The 26,472-nt window shown below is 41.4% G+C and overlaps 1 protein-coding gene across 1 annotated transcript; it reads left to right on the top strand.

Annotated features, from left to right (window-relative positions):
- The first annotated feature begins 1,464 nt into the window (after positions 1-1,464).
- On the top strand, positions 1,465-6,451 carry LOC144327778 (endogenous retrovirus group 3 member 1 Env polyprotein-like). Its single transcript, XM_077928590.1, has 2 exons — positions 1,465-2,679; positions 4,449-6,451. The coding sequence occupies exon 2, from the start codon at positions 5,154-5,156 to the stop codon at positions 6,213-6,215; it is 1,062 nt and encodes a 353-aa protein (XP_077784716.1). The 5' UTR covers positions 1,465-2,679; positions 4,449-5,153; the 3' UTR covers positions 6,216-6,451.
- Positions 6,452-26,472: the final 20,021 nt, after the last annotated feature.

The following is a 26,472-nucleotide window of genomic DNA, read 5'->3' as shown; positions in this document are numbered from 1 at the left end:
ATCATGCACTATTTTCCAGTGCTAATCCACACAAGCACAATGAATTGCATATTTATTAGCTCTAGGAAGTAGCACTTATCTGTGGCTGCATTCACAGAAATGGTCCAATGGACTATTTTAGAGCATCTGAAACAGGCGTTTTTCATTGCTGTGCATAGATTTGAACTACTAATACTTCATCCCACCACTGCCTGTGAAGCAGTCATCACTGCCCTCCCACACATAACACCCCACCCCTTTATCTTGAAAAACATCACACATTTTGAGCGCTCACTTTAGTGCTGCATTAAAGGTAACATTTGGTTAAGAATCATTTCAATAGTTTTGAACAACATCTCTGTGAGCAGCCTAGAAGACTATCTGGGTTTGTTGTAAATTAAAAGGAAACTTCTCAGTTATAAGAGGGAGATTGCCTTTATGGGAAATTCAATTAAAAACAACAATATTCATTTTCCTGGATTCTACAATAGAGTGGATAGTAATGACCCTTTCTCAATAACTTGAAACTCTCTTTGGGACACACTTCAGGGAACAAATTTTCTCATCATTAATAAAGCATTTCATATTTTAGTGATCAACCACAATTGGTTCAATATAGCTATGCTGGACGACAGAAAGCTAAAGACAGAACTGCTTTTTTTTTTGGTTACTTTTATAAAGGACTCAACATTCCCTTCTCTTGACATTCTGCTTCTTTGTTTGGTTTCTGCAAAGTCTGCTAACTGAATTTTATTTTCAGCTCCTATTTCTGACCCAGTGCAGCAGATTATCACATAAACACAAATCCATCTGAATTTTTGAATTTCATTTGTGCTGCCATTACTTCAATACCGCCAGTTGCTCAAATCAGTTAAAGGCCCAAATTCTCCTTCTCCTTCTGCACTGCATTTAGGGCACTTAAACTGGTAGTCTTTCTTGCACGAATGCATTGTGCTTGAAAGAGTGAAGATGGCTTACTGGGAGGGGCTTAAAATATCACAATAATAAATATTGTTATTTGCAAGGTTACAAAGCAGGCTGCCTCAACCTCGGCCCTCCAGATGTTTTGAGAATACAATTCCCATCATCCCTTACCACTGGTCCTGCTAGCTAGGGATCATGGGAGTTGTAGGCCAAAAACATATGGCGGGCTGAGGTTGAGGAAGCCTGGTCTAAAGGGACACCAACAGTGTGGGCTACTGTGGCATCTGAATATAGACTGCATTTTTAATCAAGGCATATATTGGCTTATATTTGATCAGGTTCCTAAATTAAATGGGCTTAGATTTTCAAATGTTTCATGCCAGGCAAGAAGGCCAGCTGTTTATAGAGAAAACCTTGGCCATTCTCCTAAGACAAGGGGCCCCCCTTTGATTTATAGCAGAAAACAATTCTCAAAGTCATAAAAGCTGGAATTACAGGTTAAAGAGCAAGGTTACGGACCCAACATAATTAAGAGTTAGTAAACAGTAAAATAGAACCATGTGCCTTAAACTTGAGCCAGATCTTCTTTCTAAGGTTAAAAGGCCAAGACCAAATGGAGAAGCATCCAGCTGGCAGAAAGAGAGGCTTTTTGGGAAGTCTTTTTAAAGCATTTTTGGGAAGTCTTTTAAAACTGTTTCTTTCTTAAACTGAGAGAGTTTGAGGAAGAGCTAATGGAAAACGAAACAACTAGCTGGAGTATGAACAGAGGAAGAGGCTTTTTATTTCCTATTTTACTTTGAGGCTGTAAACTGTTCCTTCCTTGTTACTTTTAGGAAGTTTATCCTTCTAAAAAGCTATCTATGATAATGTATGAAATATGCTGGCTTAAATGTAATTATGCAAAGGATCTAGAAAGAAAGAAATGTTAAATTCTTATTTCATAGAGTCATATTGCTGTAGGAGACCAGGGGGGCAGATGAGCCTAGCCCCCCTGCCAGAAATGAGACGCCATCCGAGCAGTTCTGATATATATGGTTGTCAGACATTTGTTTAGAAACCTTCATATGAAGTAGATCTTTCAATGTTGATGTGAAACTCAAGATCCTTGACATATGTTTAAGATAAAAATTTAAGATTAACCATTTGTTTTAGAAGGCAGTAGGGCAAGGAGGGCAGGAGGTGAGCTGGTAATTAAGATTCCTTGTTGAGACACATGTAAAGATATATTAATACTTGTTTGTCAATTATAAATGGAAGGAAATATAGCTCTTTGTCTCCCATAAAAGGCAATAGGAAATGAGTGTATTTTTGTGATTGGTCATACCAATCAGCCAATAGGAATTTCAACCAGGCTGATGGGACAGATGCAGCCACAGGAGGAGCATAGGGGGCTGGATTAAGGAAATATAAGTGCTGGCCATAATGGCAGGAGGGCAGGCCAGAGCTTGGTAACCATATACCACTGTGCCTCTCATTTATTTGTCTGACAAATAAATAATTATTTTAATTTCTCTATTGCTGCGTTGAATATTTCATTCCAGCTAAGCGTTAACCACAAGCAGGGTGCTACATTTTATGGTGCCCTGTGACTCGGATAAGTGGTCTGCTGGAACGCAGCCCCTTCGCCCTATTGAGCAGGGTACAAGAGAGAGGATCTCTAAACTGCTTTTCCAGCGCGCACTGGATAAATTTTTCCAGGGGAACGCAGAAGTCTCGTCTGTCTGATACCCTGCTCACTGGCGGCGACGGACCGGGGGGAAACGGAACCAGCTAAGGGTAAGTGCACTAAAGGGTTTTGGCCCTCCAATTAATTGGGAGGAAGAGAAGTCCTGATCAAACTTCTGCGTCTCAGTAAAGGGGAACTGAGTACGCTAGGTGGCTGGGTACATCAGATGGTGATCTGGTGTAGGGCAAAAGGGAAGATTGGGAGGTAGAGTGTGGTTGAAGTATCTAGCGCATTGCATGTGTGAGAAAGTACAATGTGTAACTGACCTAAGTGTGGAGTGAGTACTACTTCGTTTCCCAGTAAGGTGTGTGTGTGAGTGACTGAGTGGATACTTCACAGGGCCATACAATGGGAGTTGGGGGTTCAAAGGGGGAAATACACCTCTTGAATGTATGTGAAATAATTTTAAGAAAGCCTTCTCAGGGGCATATGGAGTCAAAAGGACGCCAGAGCGCTTGAGAACGTTATGTGAACTAGAATGGCCAAAACAAAATACTGAATGGCCATCTCAAGGAACCTTTGATATAAATTTAGTAAGCTAACTTTGGTCTAACATCACCAAAGAAACTGGAGGGTGCCCAGAACAATTTTCATATATAGATTCTTGGCTGAGCACATTAAATAAAAATCCTCCATGGATAAGGGAATGCAAAGTCCAACGATGTAAATTATTGGCTGTAAAAGCCAAAGCTAGGAAAGGAATCTTGCCAAATAAATTCAAACCCTCCACCAGTTGTAACCCCAAGGCAAGAAAGTGGAACGAATAATGGGGGTAGAGACACAGAACTTGACTCCTTGATAGATTATGATAAATATCTTCAGGAGGCATTGGAGTCCTATAATGAAGCCCAAGCAGAAGTGGTTATTCCATCTGTGAGTCCCAGTAGAACTCCATCTACAGTCTCTTTTAGTGGAACAACTGATTGCCTACCCCAAACCCCTGTACATCCAAGTCCTAGAGAATTATTACAGAAGTTACAGGGAGACCTTAATCGGTCAGCAAGCAATACAGCCAGGCGTATTAAGCTGCTAAAAGAACGCCTTGGGACAAATACCATCCCCTATGATTTGAGGCCCCTAGAGCAAAGTGAAGAAAAAGGTCACGTAGTAGCCCCTCTTAGAAGAGTATTTGATGCACTTGAGGAGCCTGTGCTGGTTAATGGGCAACCTGGACCACGGCCACCTCGAACTTCGACCCTGCAATGTATTCCATTCACAACTACAGTCTGATGAATTGGAAAACGCCCCATCTTTCGCAGAAAAACCTCAGGCTATGATGGACTTGGTGACTTCAATAGTAAAATACTCATAGTCCTACTTGGACAGATTGTCGCCAGCTCCTGAATACTCTCTTCACCACTGAGGAAAGGAGAGACGTAATTAAAAAGGTACAGATATATTTGCGTGAGCAGGCCAGAGTGGGAAATATTTATAATATTGACCGTCATCTCCAAGACAACTTTCCCTTGGAAGATCCTAATTGGGATCCAAACAATGCAATTCACCTGGCCAGGCTTACCACCTACCGCCAGACGCTTGTGCAAGGTATCCGCAGGGCATGCCAGAAGCCCACTAATATGTCTAAAGTCTCAGGAGGGTAGACGTGTTACCCATAACACTGTTTCGTGTTCGGTGTTACCCACAAAAAGACTTAAGTTGTCACCTTTTGAGCTCCTGTATGGGAGGCCGCCCTCCTTTGTTCAGGATATTCCAACTGACCTCAAACAAATAGGAGACCATGTGACACAGGGACAAGTGCAATCTCTCTCCCGTGTTTTTGTCTCTCTCCCGTGTTTGTTTGTTTTTTTTATCTTAACAGGTGGGCCCTCAAGCACACGCCGTGCAGCATTGCCAAGCCGATTCATCAGCTCCAGGCTGGCATAGCATATGGGTGAAAGAGTGGAAAACGTGATCCACTTGCACCTAAGTGGCGTGGACCTTACACCGTCTTGCTCTCTACTCCAACAGCGGTGAAGGTAGCTGAGGTGACCCCCTGGATTCATCACTCCCGTTTGAAGAAGTCCGAAGGCAGTTGGACGTGCAAAGGTGACCCCTCTAATCCTTTAAAACTGACTCTCTCCAAAAACCCCTGTATCTAGCCCTACGGGGAACGGGTTAGGTCACGGGCAACATTAGACGACCGGCCTGCTGCAGCCACAATCTGGAAGCTGGCTGACCTGCGCACGCCTGAAGCTTGAGGAGCATCTGAACCAGCGATTGTGAAAGGGAAGATTCTCTTATACAATTGATTGACTGCCCCCTTGTGGAACAATTATCAGAGATATTACACATTGGGGATCCTTGGGATATATGTTTTGGTCTTGGTGGTTCCCCATTTCTGTCACTGGGGGAATTATATTGGGACTAATAGTTTTATGCTATCACAATAAGGTAATCTTTTGTGGAAGGAATGCATATGCTAGACATCAACATGATTTTATTATTAATCCTGATCCCTTGGTAAGGGGAAGGGTCCTTGAATCTGACCAGATTTGCTAAATATGGATTCAGCTATGACCACAATATGTGGGTAGGTTTAGCTGAAATGGTAGCCAATGTTGCAAATAGGACCAATTGCCTTGTTTGCTCTCTTGGGCCAGATGATTCAGAGGGAGGTATGCCCTTATTACCGATACCATTAGATGCCATTGGTATGGTAAGCGAAATACCACACCAAACAGAATTACAGAATTTCCACGGATGGAACTCAACTAAACCATTACGAGTTATACCTGTACAAGGGGAATTCTGTGTACATAAATCATCAGATGCAGCTGATTCTATCATGATAGGCTCTTCTCATTGTCACTATACTTGGGATTATTTTAAGAATAGTCATACCTGGGCACACGGTACTACCTATCGAACTCGGAATACCTTGCCCTGTGCACCTCCTTTTATTCATGCATGGAAAGTGGTATGGAACATAACTGTGACAGAAAAAGGCAATCTAACATACTGCACTGTGAACTCTCTACCTCTTTTGATATTTCGCCTTCTGTACTCCACGTACCAAAAACCTCAGACCCGATGGTTGTGGTGGATATGTGGAGAATGGGCATACAAGAAACTCCCTTCCAAATGGAGTGGGACTTGTTTCCTGGGATGGGTATTACCACCAATGTGGATTATGCCTACTAATTTGGCCAAGCGTACACGAAGAAACGCTGATATTTCTCATATAGCAGGAGGAAGTACCCAAAGTTGGAGCGGTACTGATGATTGGCCACCAGAGCGCATTATAGCCTATTATGATCCTGCCTCCTGGAATCCTGGTGAGCTCATACAAGGGGCACGGGATCCTATCTATAATCTAAACAGAATAATTCGATTGCAAGCAGTAGTGGAACTTGTAACCAATGCAACGGCCCAGAGTTTGAGACTTATTGCACAACAGTTGGATGAAAGTAGAGCCGCCATTTTGCAGCTGAAAATGGGAATGGATTATGTACTTGCCAAGCAGGGAGGTCTATGTGGAGTCTTGAACTTGACAGGGAATGCCTGTTGCTTTAACATTTCTGATAATGGTGAGGCAATCCGTGTGTTGGCTACAAAGATGGAGAATATAGCACATGTCCCAGTATAAACATGGGAAGGATGGGATATGGGATGGCTCACCAATTGGTTACTTAATGTCACAGGACTCAAAGGGATACTATTGTCTTGCTTGTTTTTCTTGACAGTAGTGGTAATGGTTTTATGTATGATGCCATGTATCATCTCATGTTTTAAGATCAAGCTATCAAGGACGCTTTGTAGCAAGGTCCTTGAGCTTGAAAGGGGGGAATGTGGCATCTGAATATAGACTGCATTTTTAATCAAGGCATATATTGGCTTATATTTGATCAGGTTCCTAAATTAAATGGGCTTAGATTTTCAAATGTTTCATGCCAGGCAAGAAGGCCAGCTGTTTATAGAGAAAACCTTGGCCATTCTCCTAAGACAAGGGGCCCCCCTTTGATTTATAGCAGAAAACAATTCTCAAAGTCATAAAAGCTGGAATTACAGGTTAAAGAGCAAGGTTACGGACCCAACATAATTAAGAGTTAGTAAACAGTAAAATAGAACCATGTGCCTTAAACTTGAGCCAGATCTTCTTTCTAAGGTTAAAAGGCCAAGACCAAATGGAGAAGCATCCAGCTGGCAGAAAGAGAGGCTTTTTGGGAAGTCTTTTTAAAGCATTTTTGGGAAGTCTTTTAAAACTGTTTCTTTCTTAAACTGAGAGAGTTTGAGGAAGAGCTAATGGAAAACGAAACAACTAGCTGGAGTATGAACAGAGGAAGAGGCTTTTTATTTCCTATTTTACTTTGAGGCTGTAAACTGTTCCTTCCTTGTTACTTTTAGGAAGTTTATCCTTCTAAAAAGCTATCTATGATAATGTATGAAATATGCTGGCTTAAATGTAATTATGCAAAGGATCTAGAAAGAAAGAAATGTTAAATTCTTATTTCATAGAGTCATATTGCTGTAGGAGACCAGGGGGGCAGATGAGCCTAGCCCCCCTGCCAGAAATGAGACGCCATCCGAGCAGTTCTGATATATATGGTTGTCAGACATTTGTTTAGAAACCTTCATATGAAGTAGATCTTTCAATGTTGATGTGAAACTCAAGATCCTTGACATATGTTTAAGATAAAAATTTAAGATTAACCATTTGTTTTAGAAGGCAGTAGGGCAAGGAGGGCAGGAGGTGAGCTGGTAATTAAGATTCCTTGTTGAGACACATGTAAAGATATATTAATACTTGTTTGTCAATTATAAATGGAAGGAAATATAGCTCTTTGTCTCCCATAAAAGGCAATAGGAAATGAGTGTATTTTTGTGATTGGTCATACCAATCAGCCAATAGGAATTTCAACCAGGCTGATGGGACAGATGCAGCCACAGGAGGAGCATAGGGGGCTGGATTAAGGAAATATAAGTGCTGGCCATAATGGCAGGAGGGCAGGCCAGAGCTTGGTAACCATATACCACTGTGCCTCTCATTTATTTGTCTGACAAATAAATAATTATTTTAATTTCTCTATTGCTGCGTTGAATATTTCATTCCAGCTAAGCGTTAACCACAAGCAGGGTGCTACACTACATTTGCCAAGTGTTCTCATTGGTCAAAGCCAGTCATATGTGATAGCAGTTTTGGTTGCAATGAATATTACAGGTATAGATTTTAACCCTTTATTTCTGATAGAAATAGAGCCTACATGCAGGATGCTCTATAAGTTGCATTCATCTTAAATTTAACTTAGAGTAGACTCAATGAAATGAAGCCGTATATTTGTTGTGTATGTTTCAATAGGTCTACTTAGAATAGGGCTTACACTCAGTGCTATTTTTCTGGAAAAAGAGGTGCTGGAACTCATCCTGAATGAGCTATTCCCTTAGAATGGCAATGGTGCCCACCTGAGAGGTGCTGGAGCTGAGTTCCAGTGAGTTCCAGCTGAAAAAAGCCCTGCTTACACTGAATACAATCCTATTTCATTAAATGTTATGCGTGATTTCTTTCTGTATGTATGCCACTCATTTATTTGAAGGAGCTACTTAAGTAGCTCACCACCTAGAACTGATAATATGTTATCATATAAAAGCCATATTGAATGTAAAAGTGAACTTTTCTATGTCTGACTGACAAGCAATGTGATTTTGTGCAAGTACCATTTATTTTAATTGAGCTGACCTAAGCTGTATGTTGCATGACCTATGGAATATTTTAATTATATTAAATAAAATGCATAAATCCACTTAGAAACGCATGTACAAATAAACATGCTGTCTTGTTTACAATAAGATATAATCTGCTCTTAGCTTTTGGGACAGATTAGACTCTATTGTCCTGCTTCTGCTAAGGCAGGCATAGGCAAACTCAGCCCTTCTGATGTTTTGGGACTACAATTCCCGTCATCCCTTGCTAACAAGGCCAGTGGTCAAGGATGATGGGAGTTGTAGTCCCAAAACATCTGGAGGGCTGAGTTTGCCTATGCCTGTGCTAGGGGCTATAAAACATATATGGAGGGAAGTGGGAAATACAATACCTCAATGGGAAAACACTTATGTAAATAAGTTCTGTACACACAGTTCCTCTATCTGACTTGGTACCCAGGGGTATGCTCTCAAAGTCCACTGAACAAAGATGAAATCCCACTAATCACCTCTTTGGACAGGGAGGTTTGGAACACTAAATTCTGCCAGAACTGTGTGTGTGTGTGATTCCTCTTTAGCCTAACAGTGTGATCACAAATGTATGCTCTTAACCTAGAAATATAGGGTGGAATTCAACACACACTTTCAGCAACTCCTTCTGTACATGCATTTCAGCTTGCTAGACAGAATAAACCCCCTTCTCCCCCCCCCCGCACATTATTCAGGGGTATGAAAACCCCAATGTGCAAGCAGAAGTCCTTGCACAGGACTGCTATCAGCAAGTCTCGTTAGGTGAATCTTGCCCATAACATTCCTTCCTTCCTTCAGAAGTTTATTTTGTTCCATATCAATACATTATTTCTCTAATGCTAATACATTTATACTTGGGACCATCATAACAAGTTTGTGTAAAAAATACCCAATGACTGAGGAAGATAATTTAGCAATAATTTTCAAAGTGTTTGCACTTAGTATGGTATTTAACTATTTTGAACTGCTATGTTTTACTCACGGTGGACTCGCTGAAATTAATAGACCAAACTTAGTTGTGTTCTTTCATTTTAATGGGTATGCACTGAGGAAAAACATCACTGAGTACCACCTTTTACTTCAAATCTTCCAAGTTTTAGAAAATTTAGTCATGGCATCACATAAGAGATATTAAAGAGAAACAGCTGCTTTGTTTCCTTTCAAAGCAAAGTGGACCAGTCAAAAAAGATAAAGAGAAAAGATTGCATGTTTATTTGACATGCTGATTAACAACATGCTCACAGGTCAGGCAACTCTGCAAGCCCACTATTCTTGAGAGAGGTCAACCAGGGCTCCATATGGCAGGAATCAACTCACACTCTGTTTTATAGCACCTGTAAGGCAATTGAAAGTGTATTAGGGGAATGTTTATACAGCCGGGTGATGTCGTGGAACATATCATCCCAATAACTCTTAGAGAGATGGCTCAGAGCAATCTGTTATGCAACACCTTTCCTTTTACTTATATATTCGCTTGTATCCCAGGATAATGCTTTGACATAGGACTGCAATTCTGTAACTGCAGGACAAATTCAGCCCATGTCTAAAATTTGCTAATTAGTGACTTGTATCCAACTGAGTTCTGCTCAGAGCAGACTCACTGAAATTATTTGCCCTACATTTGCCATGTCCATTACTTTCAGTGGGCTTACTCTAAGTGTGATTAGAGAGACTAGGCTTGCTGTGAAGAAGAACTTCAATAAAGTTGAGGAGATGCCGTAATCAGGTTGCAAAAAAGGATGCTAACTAGAGCCTAAAGTCTACCTAGCAAACCGACTTCTCTTTAGAGCAGGAGTAGGGAACCTTAGCTCCTCCAGTCCCTCTATCCAACCTGTAGGACTTTCTTCAGACCACACACCTCACTGGCCTCACAGACCCTGATCCTTCTCCTTTGCATCCTCCTTAAATGTTTTTACCTGGTTGGAATGCGTCATGGAGCTGTGATAACGCCTCTTGCTTGTCTGAATTGAGAGATAAGTTTGTTGTTGGAGCAGAAGCCTCTGACTTTTGTGCAGCTGGCAGGCAAGACTCACATCCATTGCTCTTTTGCCTCTGACCATGCCTGCCACTGCCCTGGAGGCCGAAGAATTTATCCTTGACTGCAGTTGGTTTCCCACCCCCTACATCAGATTCTCATCTGGACTCCTAGCAATTTAGAGGGTGTTCCAGCCTGGCTTCACAAGGAACAAAGGATAATGGCTGCAGGATGTGAATGAAGGCACATGTGTAATTTAGCCCATACTTTCAGTCTGCTATCCCACTTGACACTGATGACTCCCCTTCCAACTCCTTTTCTAAACCTTTCTACACCAAGGGAAAATATTATGGGAGAGGTTCCAGTCATAAAAAGAGGAATGTATTGTTCTTGGAGATTAATATGAATCCACTTAGGTAGATGGACTGGAAGACAAAGTAGCTTGAGCATATTTAATAATCCAAGAAGTCAAGTTTCCAAGCCTTGCACTAATCCATTTGAACAATTGTTGATAAAAAGAGGGCATGGGCACGAAGTCTCTCATTGCTGGGTCAACAGCCAACTATTATTTTTTCACTCCCATAACACCAAATTGCCTTTGACTTGAGCCAAATGCCAAGGCAATTTTGTAGGAAATTCTTTTTCCCCTCCGAAATCTCTAGTTCTGTTCCAACATCTACCTAAAGTAAAAAGCAAAATAAAAAATAATTCTATCAGAGGTGAAAGCAACTTGTTTTTTCTTCTTATTCTATTGAAGTTCCCTCAAAGTTCTTTTTAGGCTTTTTTGTTTTTATTCTGTATCTTCATCCTTTGATGAAGTTTCTCACATTGAGTCTTTTGGTATTAATTAGCATGTCCACATTGACAATATTCAATTATTTTCTACTTCCAATCTGGCCTCAAATTCTTGTGATAAACTTTCATCTTGTCGTCTCCCCATTTCATCATGGCTGTCTGCTCACTTTTTGAAGCTAAATCTTTCAAAGAGAATTTCCCACCACATTTCCCCCCTGGATCCTTCACTTCCTGTTCCTTCTGTTTCTTTACTTATGTCTTGTGTTATCATTTTGTCTTTGCTTCTTTAGTTCTGTATTCTTTTGCTTTTTCCTTTCTCTTTTCAGATTCTATCATTAGCTAAGTTTTTGTTTCCAGTGTCAAATACTGCTAAAACTCATTGTGAAGGTATGAAACTCTTCAAGCCACTGCTGTGTTCTGTTCTTAGTTGTTAAAAATTGCCTTCTGTTTTGGGGTTGTTCTGACCAGAAGAACTAAGTGTTCATAGGAGGGTCAAAAGTTTAGTGCAGAAAATTGAACTAAAGTGGGGAAAGAGAAACCTAAAGAGCACTCTGTGATCCATTTGATAGGTCAAAATGTTGGCATGAGGAGTACAAATAATAGAAGCCTGGCAAATAGGCTGGAGTACACACTAACCCATTTGTAGCACATACAACTCAGCAACACTTCCTTATAAGTCTTGCCCCTATGGGACTGAAAGTCCTTGCCTTCCACCCTTTCTGAGGTTCCTCCTCTCCCAGATGTTTCCCAGGCAGTCTCAAACTGTGTCTGTGCACCTCAGGCCTCTGTTCAGTTCTCCTCATTATTCTGCATGTTCTTGAAGACCAAGAGGTGATTTTCAGGGGTTAAAAATATGCAGCAAATCTAAATTGAGTATGGACTACATTGGATAAACAAGTGCTCTGGGAAGAATTCAACATCATGCTAAAATGATAGCTCCATCAGGGCAAGCATTTCAGCTTGGCAGATGGAATTATCCCCTGCTCCTCCCTGTGTACTGTTTCAGGGTTTCCCTGAACCAGTCTTCTCCAGTTAGAGGAGAAGAGTTGAAGAAAGCTGCATTATGCAAGCAAAATTCTTTACACTGAACTCATTAGTTGAAGTCTCCATTCTTCTGACTAAATTATGATGGGGACTCAGAAGCACCAGCTTCTCTGGACGATTGAGGGGCCCCAACACAATGTCTTGATGTTGCAAGCACAATCAATTGGGCAACTGTTTCCTGCATTTCAGGGGGTTGGACTAGATGACCCTCGTGTGTGCTTCCAACTCATCATAGAACTCTACAATTCTATGATGTTGTGTGATGTCCTGATGTTGTGGGGGGGGGCCCTCTGAATGAGGGTGGGGCATAGGAACCCTTGTGAGAACTTTAGTAATACTATTTGTTTATTTACCTGGAAATTTATACCTGTGTCTACATGCCACTCAGGGTTAATTACAACATTTAAAAACTATAGCTGCACTCCTATATACGCCAATCTCAGAGAAAGTGTGATTGAGCTCCGTGGGGCTGTCCTTTGAGTAGTGATGTATAAGGCCATAATGTAACATTTCATAAATTGATAATATAATAAAACAAAGGCAAGATCAGCAGATTGAAAAATATCAGATATTCAATAAAGCTAAATGCTGTCAGATTATTAATTTTAACCACACAGAAAAAACACAGCAAAAGATGGGGTCAATCAAGCTTTTGAGACAAAGAATTCTATATGTGTTTGACCACGGAGAAGCTCCTTCTTCATAATCAATCACACTTTGACCATAGTCAGAGAAGAGCTGGCTATCAATACATGCACCAAACTATGGTGTTCCATCTAGCACAGCTATTTAGTTAACATCAAACCACCTGCTATGCTCTTATAATGGAGAAAACTTCATTTGTATCATGTGCCATTAGACTGAGGCATAATGCTATGTGCATGTTATTAACAAAATAAAAATGAGCCATGGAAACAGTGCATTAAAAGGCTCTCCACTCCTCTTCAAGGGGAAGCCAAGAGTGCTTCAGCCAAGGACGACACAAACCTCTGTCTTCCAGCTGGGAAACCTGGTAACTGAAATGCGATCTCAAAGCTTTTAAAAAGATATTTATTGTTACTATGAAGTCTATTAGAGGGCCATTAGTAATAACAACACTCAGATAATGAATTGTGCAACTTGGCGAAGAGCTTTGAGATATACTGCTATTGTCTCTAAGATATACATATATTTTGAAAGGCCACATATCAGGCAATTAGTATCCTTGCTTCTACCTACCAAAAGGTTTAGCCCAGTCTCAATTACTGTAAAGCAAAACTTATTACTGGGAATAAAACTTAATTCTAGGAGCAGTTCTGTAATCAGTGCCTCATATTTCAACAGCCTGGAAAGAGGAATGCTAGAGGTCTATTGGGAGCAGAAATGAGTTTCTGTCTTCTGAATTAGGGAACAAATGAAGGTGGAATACTGGTTTTGTTTTAGTTTTCTGTTTCTGAGGCACTGGATATGGCAAAACCTGAAAACGGCCTCAAATAAGGTGATCCAGAATAAATATAAATTTCATGTACATTGCTATAAGCTGCATACAGGCATTGCAGGCACCCATTTTGGAAAATTACTCATCCAGACTCCAGGACTCAAAAATACCTCGAGGCAATAGAAAATTGCACCCTTGTGGTGCAGTCTTCTTAGTGTACCTCTTGTGGTTATAGCAAGACAGATTGCGTTCCCACCACACTGCTTGAGGAAGAACGTTGTGGCAGGTTGCACTGAAAGTGACTATGAGACACAAGGTGGACTAACTGCTATGTTTGGGATGCTGTATCCAAGTCAAACTGACTACTATTTTATCCGGGTTGTCATAACTGACAGCAACCTTCCCCAGCCTAGTGAATTCCATGTGCTTTGCTAGCTGTGACTGATGGAAGTTGCAAGTGCAGGCCGGTGCAACCTTCCACTAGTCCTCGCCCTCTGCACAGTGTCTCCCAATGCTCCTCCAAGACTGTGGAGGAGGAGGAGGACAGCAGACAAAGGGTGGGGGCAAGTGAGCAGGAAGGCAAGGGAGCAATGAGGTCAGCGGGATAGTGAGGGGGGTGTTGCAAATTGTCCTCAAAAAATGTTGTGAGGCTGTATGTCATGGGTAATTGGGTCAATGTCCCAAGCCATTCTGATGTTCCAGGAACCAGGTGGAAGAGGTCTGCTTTAAATACAATCTCTTTCCTATCCTATGATTCTCAAGGAAATCACCCTAGAGTCCTGTTCGTTGACTCAAGTGACAAAAGGACAGTATCCCAATTCCAGCTTGAGAGAAGAGAATTGTTGTTGTTTAGTCATTTAGTCGTGTCCAACTCTTCGTGACCCCATGGACCAGAGCACGCCAGGCTCTCCTGTCTTCCACTGCCTCACGCAGTTTGATCAAACTCATGCTGGTAGCTTCGAGAACACTGTCCAACCATCTCATCCTCTATCGTCCCCTTCTCCTTGTGCCCTCAATCTTTCCCAACATCAGGGTCTTTTCCAGGGAGTCTTCTCTTCTGATGAGGTGGCCAAAGTATTGGAGCCTCAGCTTCACGATCTGTCCTTCCAGTGAGCACTCAGGGCTGATTTCCTTAAGAATGGATACGTTTGATCTTCTTGAAGTCCATGGGACTCTCAAGAGTCTCCTGCAGCACCATAATTCAAAAGCATCAATTCTTCGGCGATCAGCCTTCTTGAGGGTCCAGCTCTCACTTCCATACATCACTACTGGGAAAACCATAACTTTAACTATATGGACCTTTGTTGCCAAGGTGATGTCTCTGCTTTTTAAGATGCTGTCTAGGTTTGTCATTGCTTTTCTCCCAAGAAGTAGGCATCTTTTAATTTCATGGCTGCTGTCACCATCTGCAGTGATCATGGAGCCCAAGAAAGTAAAATCTCTCACTGCCTCCATTTCTTCCCCTTCTATTTGCCAGGAGGTGATAGGCCCAGTGGCCATGATCTTTGTTTTTTTGATGTTGAGCTTCAGACCATATTTTGCGCTCTCGCCTTTTACCCTCTTTAATTCCTCCTCACTTTCTGCCATCAAGGTTGTGCCATCTGCATATCTGAGGTTGTTGATATTTCTTCCGGCAATCTTAACAAAATGACTATCACCACTGACCTCCATCTTGTACCTTCACAGTTAATGGAAGAGCTACCACACATTCTAGTTGGTGCAAAAGAATAGGCTCTGAGCAGATTATTTAACCTTCTCTCTCTCCTTGAGCAGAAGGAGGAAAAGGTCTGTTTTCCAGCCAAAAAAGTCAGCTTGCAAGGATGACTCAGAAGACTTTCCTTTTAGGAATAGCAACCAACCTTATCCTTGAATTTGGCTTCAGTGGCTGAACTTCATTTGTCTCTTCATATCTAGACACTTCACAGCAATTGCTCTGCTCCCAGGGGCGCTTTTCTCAGTGGAGACACACTTTGCCTCTTTCTCCCTAACTTTCAGTTTCCAAGCAATGATTGTGGTCTCATTTCCAACTGTGTATCTCTGGCAGCTGAAATTAATTCTCAGAAGACTCCTCTTTGGATAGAAACAGATGGTAAACATACATGTGTTTTATTTTGGATTGTATCAGTTCTGAATAATTTAAAGTTCCAAAGATCTTCAAAACTACTCTATTCCCATTTCCCAATACAATTCTTCCCTTGCTTTAGAAGTCCCACCCTCCCCCCATCTTCTCCTTTTTTGACATTTGGCTACACCACACACACACACACACACACACACACACACACACACCATTTTATGCTCTGGCTTTATTGCCACATGCCTGCTGCTGTTCTTTGTTTCAATTTTAGATAAGTGTGGCTTTAGAAAACTAAGATGCTTTAAGGAACTGTTCTGCCAATGATTTCACTCCCACCATTTGCAAAGCATTTTTTTTTTAAAAAAAAAATATTGTATACATAAATAGCACTCTAGCTAGCCAATGTCGTTATCACATTTTCCATTGGTCTGCACTTGGCACCATGCTATAGAATTACCCAAAGAGAGGATTTCTTTCCTTAAAAAAAAAAGTAGCTCTAGAAGGTACTTCATTATATATGAACCAAGCTGTATTTTCTGCCAGTTTGTTTAACAATCAGTCCAAATTTGGGGTTTTAACTGCCATTCATTTTTACTTAGGACTTCAATGACAGTGTTCATGCAAATGATGGTACAGGATATTGCCCTCTATTAAGAGAGATTGTGAGCTGTAATTGCCCAGGATAAAACATAAGAAGGAAAGCTTAATACGATATCCAAGAAATGTTGGATCTGTCACTGCCTGACAGTACAATTTCATTAGGTTGTAACTGAACAACAGCCACGAGGAGAACCTCCTTTAATTCATTTAGAGAGATGTGACTTTCCTTTGAGGGTATAATGGAAGTGTGCTTTTAATATTGAATTGGTTTTGACAAGGGCATCAATCCCTCTATTCCAGTTGGGAGGAATCTTTGCTTTCACATATAATATGTTTTGTGCAAGTCCGGTTTTAAAAATTCACAAGAACACCCATAATCTCAGGAGGGCCATAACATCTCCTGGGGATTCATGTTACTGTTCATGTCAGGACAATGTAGTGTTAGTAATTTACCCAATTCTTCTGGCTGTCACCTAACCCACCAGGATAAATTAGATAATAGGCATACATATATTCAAATGAACATCATGGGAAGTGTCCAACTAATATGCTCTGTCAGTGTAAGGAGTTATACTAGTGGAATGGAACGACACCTCTTTCCCCGCAATGTCTTACCCAAAAATGCTCCGAAGAGTTGGATTTAAGGGTGGAGAAGGAGGGAATGTTGTTGTACAAGCATAAACCCTCACGCTGTTAGGACACATTAGTTGGGTGCCACTCCATATCTCCACTTCAGGCCTATACCACTAAAATTGTAATGTTTTCACAGAGAATCTTTGAAATTGTAGTTTGCTGAAAATGTAGGCTAGTTGTCACTTCCCTCCCCCAGAAATATTAACTACACTTCCCAGAGCTGGCACCAAAGAACTTTTGGCTCTCCAGGTGTTGCTGGACTACAACTCCCATCATCCCTGACCATTGGCTGAGGCTGATGGAAGTTAGAGTCTAACAACATCTGGGGGAGGGCACAGGTTCCTCACCCCTGCTCTAGAGTTTCTTGGAAAATGACTATTAAGCCAGTTTGTGAATATATGTTTTTAATTAATAATAACAATAGCAATAAAGGTAAAGGTAAAGGTACCCCTGCCCGTACGGGCCAGTCTTGCCAGACTCTAGGGTTGTGCGCCCATCTCACTCAAGAGGCCAGGGGCCAGCGCTGTCCGGAGACACTTCCGGGTCACGTGGCCAGCGTGACATCGCTGCTCTGGCGAGCCAGAGCCGCACACGGAAACGCAGTTTACCTTCCCGCTAGTAAGCGGTCCCTATTTATCTACTTGCACTTTGACATGCTTTCGAACTGCTAGGTTGGCAGGCGCTGGGACCGAACAACGGGAGCGCACCCCGCCGCGGGGATTCGAACCGCCGACCTTTCGATCGGCAAGCCCTAGGCGCTGAGGCTTTTACCCACAGCGCCACCCGCGTCCCAACAATAGCAATAACAACAACAACAACAACAACAACAACAACAATAACAATAATATCTCTATACCACCCTTTATCCAAGGATCACAGGGTGGTTCCCAATATAAAAACACAAAAAGATATAACATAGTAACAAACTGAAACAATACCCCAGCCCCAGTTTAAAAGCCCTTAGTTGTTTAATTAGCCAAAGGCCCGGGAGAAGGGGAATGTTTTTGCCTTGTGCCTAAAGGTATGTAACAAAAGCGCCAAGCGAGCCTCCCTGGGGAGAACATTCCATACTTATCGCTGTCTTCCATCTGAAAATAAAATAAAATAAAATGGCAACATAACACTTGTTATGAAGTGAAGGAAGCTTTGCACTTGTTTCTCAAGCCAAGTTGTAAATCATAATTTGACTTTTTGAAATTACATTAAAAACTGCGGTGACTCAAAGAGCTGAGAAACTTTTCATTGGGAAGAAATTCAGTGTACGTTGACATTTACAATGTTTCACTTCCTCTGGGTAGGAGTGTTGCTTTATGTTCCATGGAGTCCACATGCCAAAAGAGATAAGAGATAGTTCCCCACCCCCCCTGTTTCCAAACCTGGTTATGTCAGAAGTGGAATGCAATCAGGATACAAGTGGGAATCCAAAGCATGCTTTGCGCAGAAGGAAGTGGTCTGCAAGATGAATGTGAGAAGCCTCAGTATTGACAGCTGGTATGCTCAGAGAATTACCTGCATTGTACTACTCTGCCTGGGTGAACATTTGAAAAGTTAATTTTAATTGCATGCACATCTTGAGGGCAACAACTGCTTCTGTACTTTATCCTGGCAAGATGCCAACTAGAATGTTCCATCCAGTTTGGTCCCAAAATTGCAAAGTGTGGATTTAGAGTCTTCTGTGCTTCCTTCCTGTGATTGTTTTATTCACATAGCTCAGGTACATCACGCCAAGACCTGGAAATGCATCCAGATCACCTGCTGAATTTTACAGCCAAATATCTGAACACTTCATTGACATGTACTTCCCCTCATAAAGGGCATGGCTTGATATATTGAGAGAGAGAGAGAGAGAGAGAGAGAGAGAGAGAGAGAGAGAGAGGCTGTATTGTGGGTGGGTGGGAATACTCATGGAGCAGCATAGGGTCAACTTTTCTAAGATTAAATTCCAACTTTGATATCACAGCCTTAAGACATTAGCATGCATTGATTCATTCTGCAACATCCCCCAGTCCTTTCCTGGAAATGGATTTGTGTTGTGACATTTTCTCTTCTTGCTACAATCTTTGTCACCAAAATGAGGTACCCAGAATCGCATTGTCTCATTTCCACATTGCTGTGCTTGTACTTTGTTGACCTTTTCAATATTCAGTATTTTGAATAGCTGACCATTCCACTCCTCCTCTTTGCATTTTGGGGGAGGGGGGGCAAGCGGAAAAGGTAACCTGTTGCAAAGCCTTGGAGTGACCAGCTAGTTGAAATGAAGTGTTTTGAAAAGGTCAAAGTTGTGCAGCTGCAGATCGTATTTCCACAAAATTTATTAGACATTAAAATGTGGGTGCCTCCTTTTCGTCACAATAGCTGGATGTGCATCAAAGTTTTAAATGGTCTAAGTATCAGGGCAATAGCCTGGAAATTGCTGTGCTAGAATGTGGGCAACACTGGGAATATTAGGCTTTTAAAACTTCTGCTTTTCACTCAGTGATGTGTTCTAAGAACAAATATTGATTTTAATTTGATTAAAAGGCACAGGTAGGAGTCATTATACAGATTTCTTATGTGCTTCTAAAATATCTGTGGCTGTGTACTATTGTAGTAAATTGATTTTTTTTTGTAAGAAAAAAAAGTCTTATGCATAAAAGATATTAGATTTTGTCCCTGCTTCTTCAGCAACCCCGGAAACACTTTCACAATGTAATCTTGATGAAAGTGTCAGTACAGCATTATCAATGGACATCTGGCATTCATTGCCATAAGCAGCAAGTTTAAAGTCTGGTGTTTAGCATATTGAGAGCATCAGATGGGCTGGGCTGGAGGGCAAACATAAATGGGGGAAATATCATGCTCAGTTTGAATCAAAAACTGATCTGAAAGCTGGGTGCAACTTTAAGGTAGAAGAAACATGTTCATGGGCTTTTTTTGTATTTGGAAACTGTTCGTGGGGATGGAAAGTTCTTTACCATCTCATAAGTTCTTTACTTGTTCATATGTGAACCACTGGTACCATACACATGTGCATTGTTGTATTGTTCTATTGTTGTATATGCAGTTTGATTTCACTAGTCTTGCACTTACCCATCTCGCAGTACCACCTGTGGAGAATGGAGAATGACTTGGAAATTCAATTGTCACCATCTTTAAACAAACAAAACAAACAAGGCATATGAGACATCAAGAGTAAAAAAAAAAAAATCAAAATAGAATTGGTCCCCAAAAGATATTAAAATAAAACACACCTTTAGTCAGATGTTCTGATCATGTGTCCATGAGCTACCAAACTCTGGCAATGCAATTGCATCCCACTTACATTCCATAACTAAAGAAATAGGTATTTGCGTATAGCTTCCACTAGGTGGCTCCCTCTGTAAATATTGTAGCCCTGGCAAAATTTTCACTTCAGAAATTGATCTGTGTATGCACTACCTTATTACGCCAGGAGTTGCCACAATAGACTTTAATGAGGCAGGAAAACTTTTAATAACTTTTGTACCACTGCTCGGAACTTTACCCATCCAATGAAGTGGCAAGGCTGAATAAAGAACATCACTAAAGATTCACTAAAATTGGAAATAAATATATGCAAGTAGCCTGAGCGTGTTAAATGTTGGGAAAGGGAGGGGCTGCTGGGATGCTGCAAGGTTCTAAACTCCTCCTGATATTTCATAATCCTCCAAGTGACTCACAGAAGTAAGAGAAGAAGAGAAGACAATAGTTGCCCCTTGATGGAAGAGTAGGCAGGCAGAAAAAGGAACCCTGCAGCTGGAGGATGTAAGAAGGTATTATTTCCCATTCCACTCTGTATTCATTGCATTTGGCACTGTTTCCATTCCTATACAGTATGTCTTCCACCAAACAGCTATGGTCCATGGCAAGGCATAGACCTTTATATGCCCAGGGAGCAGACTGAGCCTGCCCCCTGGGAGGGGCCCACCTTCTTGCCTGCTCACAATTGGCCAATGGAGCAAGCAGGAAAGATCAATTTCCAGGGCAGCAAGCTTAACCCAAAGACCTCCCTTGCTTCCCAGGAAGTGGACCGAGGTACCTCCCCCATCAGATCGCAAAGAGCAGAGGGTATACCTGTCTGCAATGAGGAAGGGTGAGCGGACTTCCACCCAAAACTGCATTGTTTGTCTCTCCACCCACTGTGGTGAAATTATGTAATTTACCAAATTATTCATGTAAATTACATAAGTTATGTTGTCATTATATTATTCTACCTCATTCATTTCAGTGCAAAGAAAGCACAGCGTAGATGGGAGAGGAGAATGTAAACAGTTACATTCTTGGTTGTTAAATCTTTCGATTGAAAGCAACAACATCAAAGACCACTTGTATTCGCTGGATTGGTTTTCATTCTGGGCATAGGACAAATAAGCAAACATCAGCAATTTCTGCTCCCCGCCCCGATAAACCCAAACAATAAGATAGCATAACCGCCTGTCAACAGTCTCCTTAGGAATCAAGAGCTGTCAGTTGAGACCCCTGAAAATACAACACAAGGTTTTTCCATTGTTGCTTAGCCCACAACTGTTCTGCAGTCCACCAGTATATGACATTTATGTGCAATTAGTACTTCCTAAAAGCAAAGGAGGGGTGATGGGTGATACATTTTATCTTTCATTTTCTCTAGCACAGCTAAATTCCTTAATAGGTTGTAAGCTGAAGTCCCAATAACAGATAAAATGGGCTGACTCTGCCTGCTCCCTTCTTCAAAACCATTTCCAATTATATTTTAAAATCTTCTTTGGATTCATTATATATTGTAATCCTGCCAATTTGCATCATTTACCGTTTCTGCTTCCCTCCACCCTTTGCAAGAAACAATCCCTTCGTATTGCACTACCCCCACCCTTTGGTAGAATTTCAAGTTGAAAATACCTTGCGGCCATTAGCATGCCCTGATAATCCTCCTAGAAACTTATTTCCTGGGTGTATTTGTAGCCAATTTTGGGGCTATGTTACAATGACAGAAGTCAGGAATTATAGTCAATAAAATGGTGTACAATGAAGGGATCGCAAAAAAGACCTCATTACTTAGCTTGTCGGCTTGCGCTGTAAACATTGTACACCTTGCTCTATCAGGAAATTACTTCCCTTTTGATGTAAGGGCTTCAGTAACTCAAGTGCAGCCACCCAAAGTTGTGGAAATAAAGTCTTGTGACTTCTATAGCCTTGGCCAGTTGATGAAGATATATACAATCTAATTGTATGTAGAAGGGTTGGGAGGAGAAGGTTGTTCAGTTTCCATTTTAATACTAACCTACCAAATTTGCCCTTCCCAAAGCAATGCATGCACTGAAACAAAGTTCTCATTCAAAGTTCTCATTTTGCAAATTTTTGCAGTGCAATTTGCCAACCAAATGATATGCACAAAACACATGTATAAGTGAAATGTACACACACACACACGTGCATGCATGCATGCATATAGTAAGGCAAATAATGTACAAAGATACAGTCTGTTGCAGGGAAGGTGCTTGCAAAAAGGCACATATTAGGCAAAATTGCACTCAAAGGTTCAAGTATTAAATGAATTTTCATGCAAACTTTTTAATTGAGAAAAACTGCAAACATATGCAGAACTGAACTGAAGATTGGGAAAATGAGAAATGGAGAAAAACTGAAATTGACAGATTTATCCATATAGCTACTTTGTTCAGGCATAGCCAGAAGGCAGATCAGGATCTACTAGATAATTTATGGCCAATCAGCAAGAGTGTCTGACTCATCACTGCTAATAACAGCAGCAAGACAAGACTCCCTTCCTATCCTAAATTAGCCTCCTAAAATGAAAGAAACCAGGACCAGATTTTTGTGTGAAAGAACGGTGAACTCAGGCTTGGTAGTGAAAACAATAAGGCACCCTGTTCTAAGTATATGATCTCCCTCCTTACTGTGTTGCACTTGACTCTGGCTAATGAATCTTGGAGTTCAACTGTAGCCTTATTGGAGTTCACCGATTGGGTCTGCGTTGCTCCGGGACAGGAGGAAGGAAGTAAAATGACACCGGGGTGGATTCAAAGAAAGAGTTTATTCTGCTCTCCGGATAGCAGAAGGCACTTGTGTGATCAAGTCCACAACAAGTCCAAAAAAATGAGAAGTTTCATGCAGTATTTATATCCTCCAAACACCCTCTCCCCCTTCCCCAGCCATGTCAGCTTGTATACGTAGGTTGACATCACATATGTTCCTGCTCTGGTATTCTCAACCATAAAAGGATCTTCCTTCCTGTACTTCTGGCCATAAAAGGATCTTCCTTCCTACTCTTATCTGGGAGGAAAGAGGTCATCATCTCCGGGAACACGCTTCTGGCGTTTTCCCCGGACATTGGTCTGCGCGTATTTTGTGGTCAGCACACAAGATAAGGTACTGACGTGTTTTCTCTGTTCCCCTAGAGAGCCAGGGTAATCCCTTGCCATGACTGATAAAGGAGAGAGCTTGTTTATGCAGTTGTGTCCTTGTTATGCTTTTTGCTCAACAGCTCAAGTTTTACGCATTTTAGAGTGCTCTCTTTTGAAAGAACAAAAGGGGGGGGGGGTTTGAGTCAGTTTTAAACTTACTGCACAGAAACCCATTCCTTCACAACTAAAACAACAACAAAGATAATTCTACAAACTTGAATTCTGCCCATTCCACCTTAGGTAATCATTTGCTACAGATCTGCTGCTCCAGAAACAGCATATGCTATAATCACCAGGGCTTTTCTTCAGCTGGAACTACATTTTGGCACCTTTTAGGTGGGCGCCATCGTCATTCTAAGCGAATGATGGTGTTCATGGTGAGTTCCAGCATCTCTTTTTCTAGAAAACAATAGCACGGATCATCATCATCAAAACTTTTATTTATCTTCATTGAAGCTCTGTGTGATCTCAGCTATGTCAATTAATGGCTTGCAAAGTGGCACTTAACTTTGTGCTAATAGTTAGCATCAACCCTACAGCATTCAAACTAAAAAGTAAATTAGTATCATAATAGATTATATGGAAAAAATATAAATCCTGTTGATTAGCAACAATTTTTAAATTAAAAAAGTCATATCCAAATTATGAACATTTCTTTATGTGTTCATTTATTGTTAAGGTTTAAAATAATTTAACCATACATTAGCAGGTACTCTGTCAAAGTGTTGTTTAGTTCTTCATGCTCAGTTCTTAAAGGATGCTTAAAATTTTCATTGAAAGGAAACACACAATACAGTGGTACCTCGGCTTAAATACTTAATTCGTTCCGGAGGTCTGTTCTTAACCTGAAACTGTTCTGAACCTGAAGCACCACTTTAGCTAATGGGGCCTCAAGCTGCCACCGCGCTGCCAGAGCACAATTTCTGTTCTCATCCTGAAGCAAAGTTCTTAACTCGAGGTACTATTTCTGGGTTAGCAGGGTCTGTAACCTGAAGCGTCTGTAACCTGAAGCGTCTGTAACCTGAAGCGTCTGTAACCTGAAGTGTATGTAACCTGAGATACCACTGTATTCTATTTTAGAAAGGATGCAGGATGAAAGGAACTCTGCACACTGGAGGGAGTCAATTCAGTAAAAAATTCTATTCAACTCAAAGGACTTCCTTTATTATCTCTTCTTCATAAATCAGAATTATTGAATCATAAGAGTCTGAAGGCATTTGTATGCCTAGTCCAACCTTCTTGATACAGGAAATCCAGAGATGGTTCTCTAGGCTCTGCTTGGAGACATCTGGTCTTCACCCCTAGGTTGCTGGTTCCATTGTTGAACTGTTTCTGCCATTAAGAATTTTCTCAGCTGAAATATATCCACCTATAATGTAAGCCTGTTGAATCTAGTACATCTTTGGGCTCTTCTGTAAGACAGCCCTTCATGTACCGGTATTTGAGAAATGTTATTGTGTTCCTCCCTAGCCTTCTCTTCTCCAGAATAAACATTGTTGTTGTTTAGTCGTTTAGTCGTGTCCGACTCTTCGTGACCCCATGGACCAGAGCACGCCAGGCACTCCTGTCTTCCACTGCCTCCCGCAGTTTGGTCAGGCTCATGTTTGTAGCTTCGAGAACACTATCCAACCATCTCATCCTCTGTCGTCCCCTTCTCCTTGTGCCTTCCATCTTTCCCAACATCAGGGTCTTTTCCAGGGAGTCTTCTCTTCTCATGAGGTGGCCAAAGTATTGGAGCCTCAACTTCACGATCTGTCCTTCCAGTGAGCACTCAGGTCTGATTTCCTTAAGAATGGATGCATTTGATCTTCTTGCAGTCCATGGGACTCTCAAGAGTCTTCTCCAGCACCATAATTCAAAAGCATTAATTCTTCGGCGATCAGCCTTCTTTATGGTCCAGCTCTCACTTCCATACATCACTACTGGGAAAACCATGGCTTTAACTATACGGACCTTTGTTGGTAAGGTGATGTCTCTACTTTTTAAGATGTTGTCTAGATTTGCCATCACCTTTCTCCCAAGGAGCAGGCGTCTTTTAATTTCGTGACTGCTGTCACCATCTGCAGTGATCATGGAGCCCAAGAAAATAAAATCTCTCACTGCCTCCATTTCTTCCCCTTCTATTTGCCAGGAGGTGATGGGACCAGTGGCCATGATCTTCGTTTTTTTGATGTTGAGCTTCAGACCATATTTTGCGCTCTCCTCTTTCACCCTCATTAAAAGGTTCTTTAATTCCTCCTCACTTTCTGCCATCAAGGTTGTGTCATCTGCATATCTGAGGTTGTTGATATTTCTTCCGGCGATCTTAATTCCGGCTTGGGATTCATCCAGCCCAGCCTTTCGCATGATGAATTCTGCATATAAGTTAAATAAGCAGGGGGACAATATACAGCCTTGTCGTACTCCTTTCCCAATTTTGAACCAATCAGTTGTTCCATATCCAGTTCTAACTGTAGCTTCTTGTCCCACATAGAGATTTCTCAGGAGACAGATGAGGTGATCAGGCACTCCCATTTCTTTAAGAACTTGCCATAGTTTGCTGTGGTCGACACAGTCAAAGCTTTTGCATAGTCAATGAAGCAGAAGTAGATGTCTTTCTGGAACTCTCTAGCTTTCTCCATAATCCAGTGCATGTTTGCAATTTGGTCTCTGGTTCCTCTGCCTCTTCTAAATCCAGCTTGCACTTCTGTGAGTTCTCGGTCCACATACTGCTTAAGCCTGCCTTGTAGAATTTTAAGCATAACCTTGCTAGTGTGTGAAATGAGTGCAATTGTGCGGTAGTTGGAGCATTCTTTGGCACTTCCCTTCTTTGGGATTGGGATGTAGACTGATCTTCTCCAATCTTCTGGCCACTGCTGAGTTTTCCAAATTTGCTGGCATATTGAGTGTAGCACCTTAACAGCATCATCTTTTAAAATTTTAAATAATTCAGCTGGAATATCATCACTTCCACTGGCCTTGTTATTAGCGATGCTTTCTAAGGCCCATTTGACTTCACTTTCCAGGATGTCTGGCTCAAGGTCAGCAACCACACTACCTGGGGTATATGAGACATCAATTTCTTTCTGGTATAGTTCCTCTGTGTATTCTTGCCACCTCTTCTTGATGTCTTCTGCTTCTGTTAGGTCCTTTCCACTTTTGTCTTTTATTATGGAAATCTTTGTACAAACATACCCAGAATAAACATACCCAGTTCTAGAATAAACATACCCAGTTCTTTAAACCTTTCCTCAAAAGACT

This window comes from Podarcis muralis, chromosome 5, assembly GCF_964188315.1.
Source record: "Podarcis muralis chromosome 5, rPodMur119.hap1.1, whole genome shotgun sequence".
Taxonomy (NCBI): domain Eukaryota; kingdom Metazoa; phylum Chordata; class Lepidosauria; order Squamata; family Lacertidae; genus Podarcis; species Podarcis muralis.
This window is presented reverse-complemented; position numbering and strand designations above follow the sequence as displayed.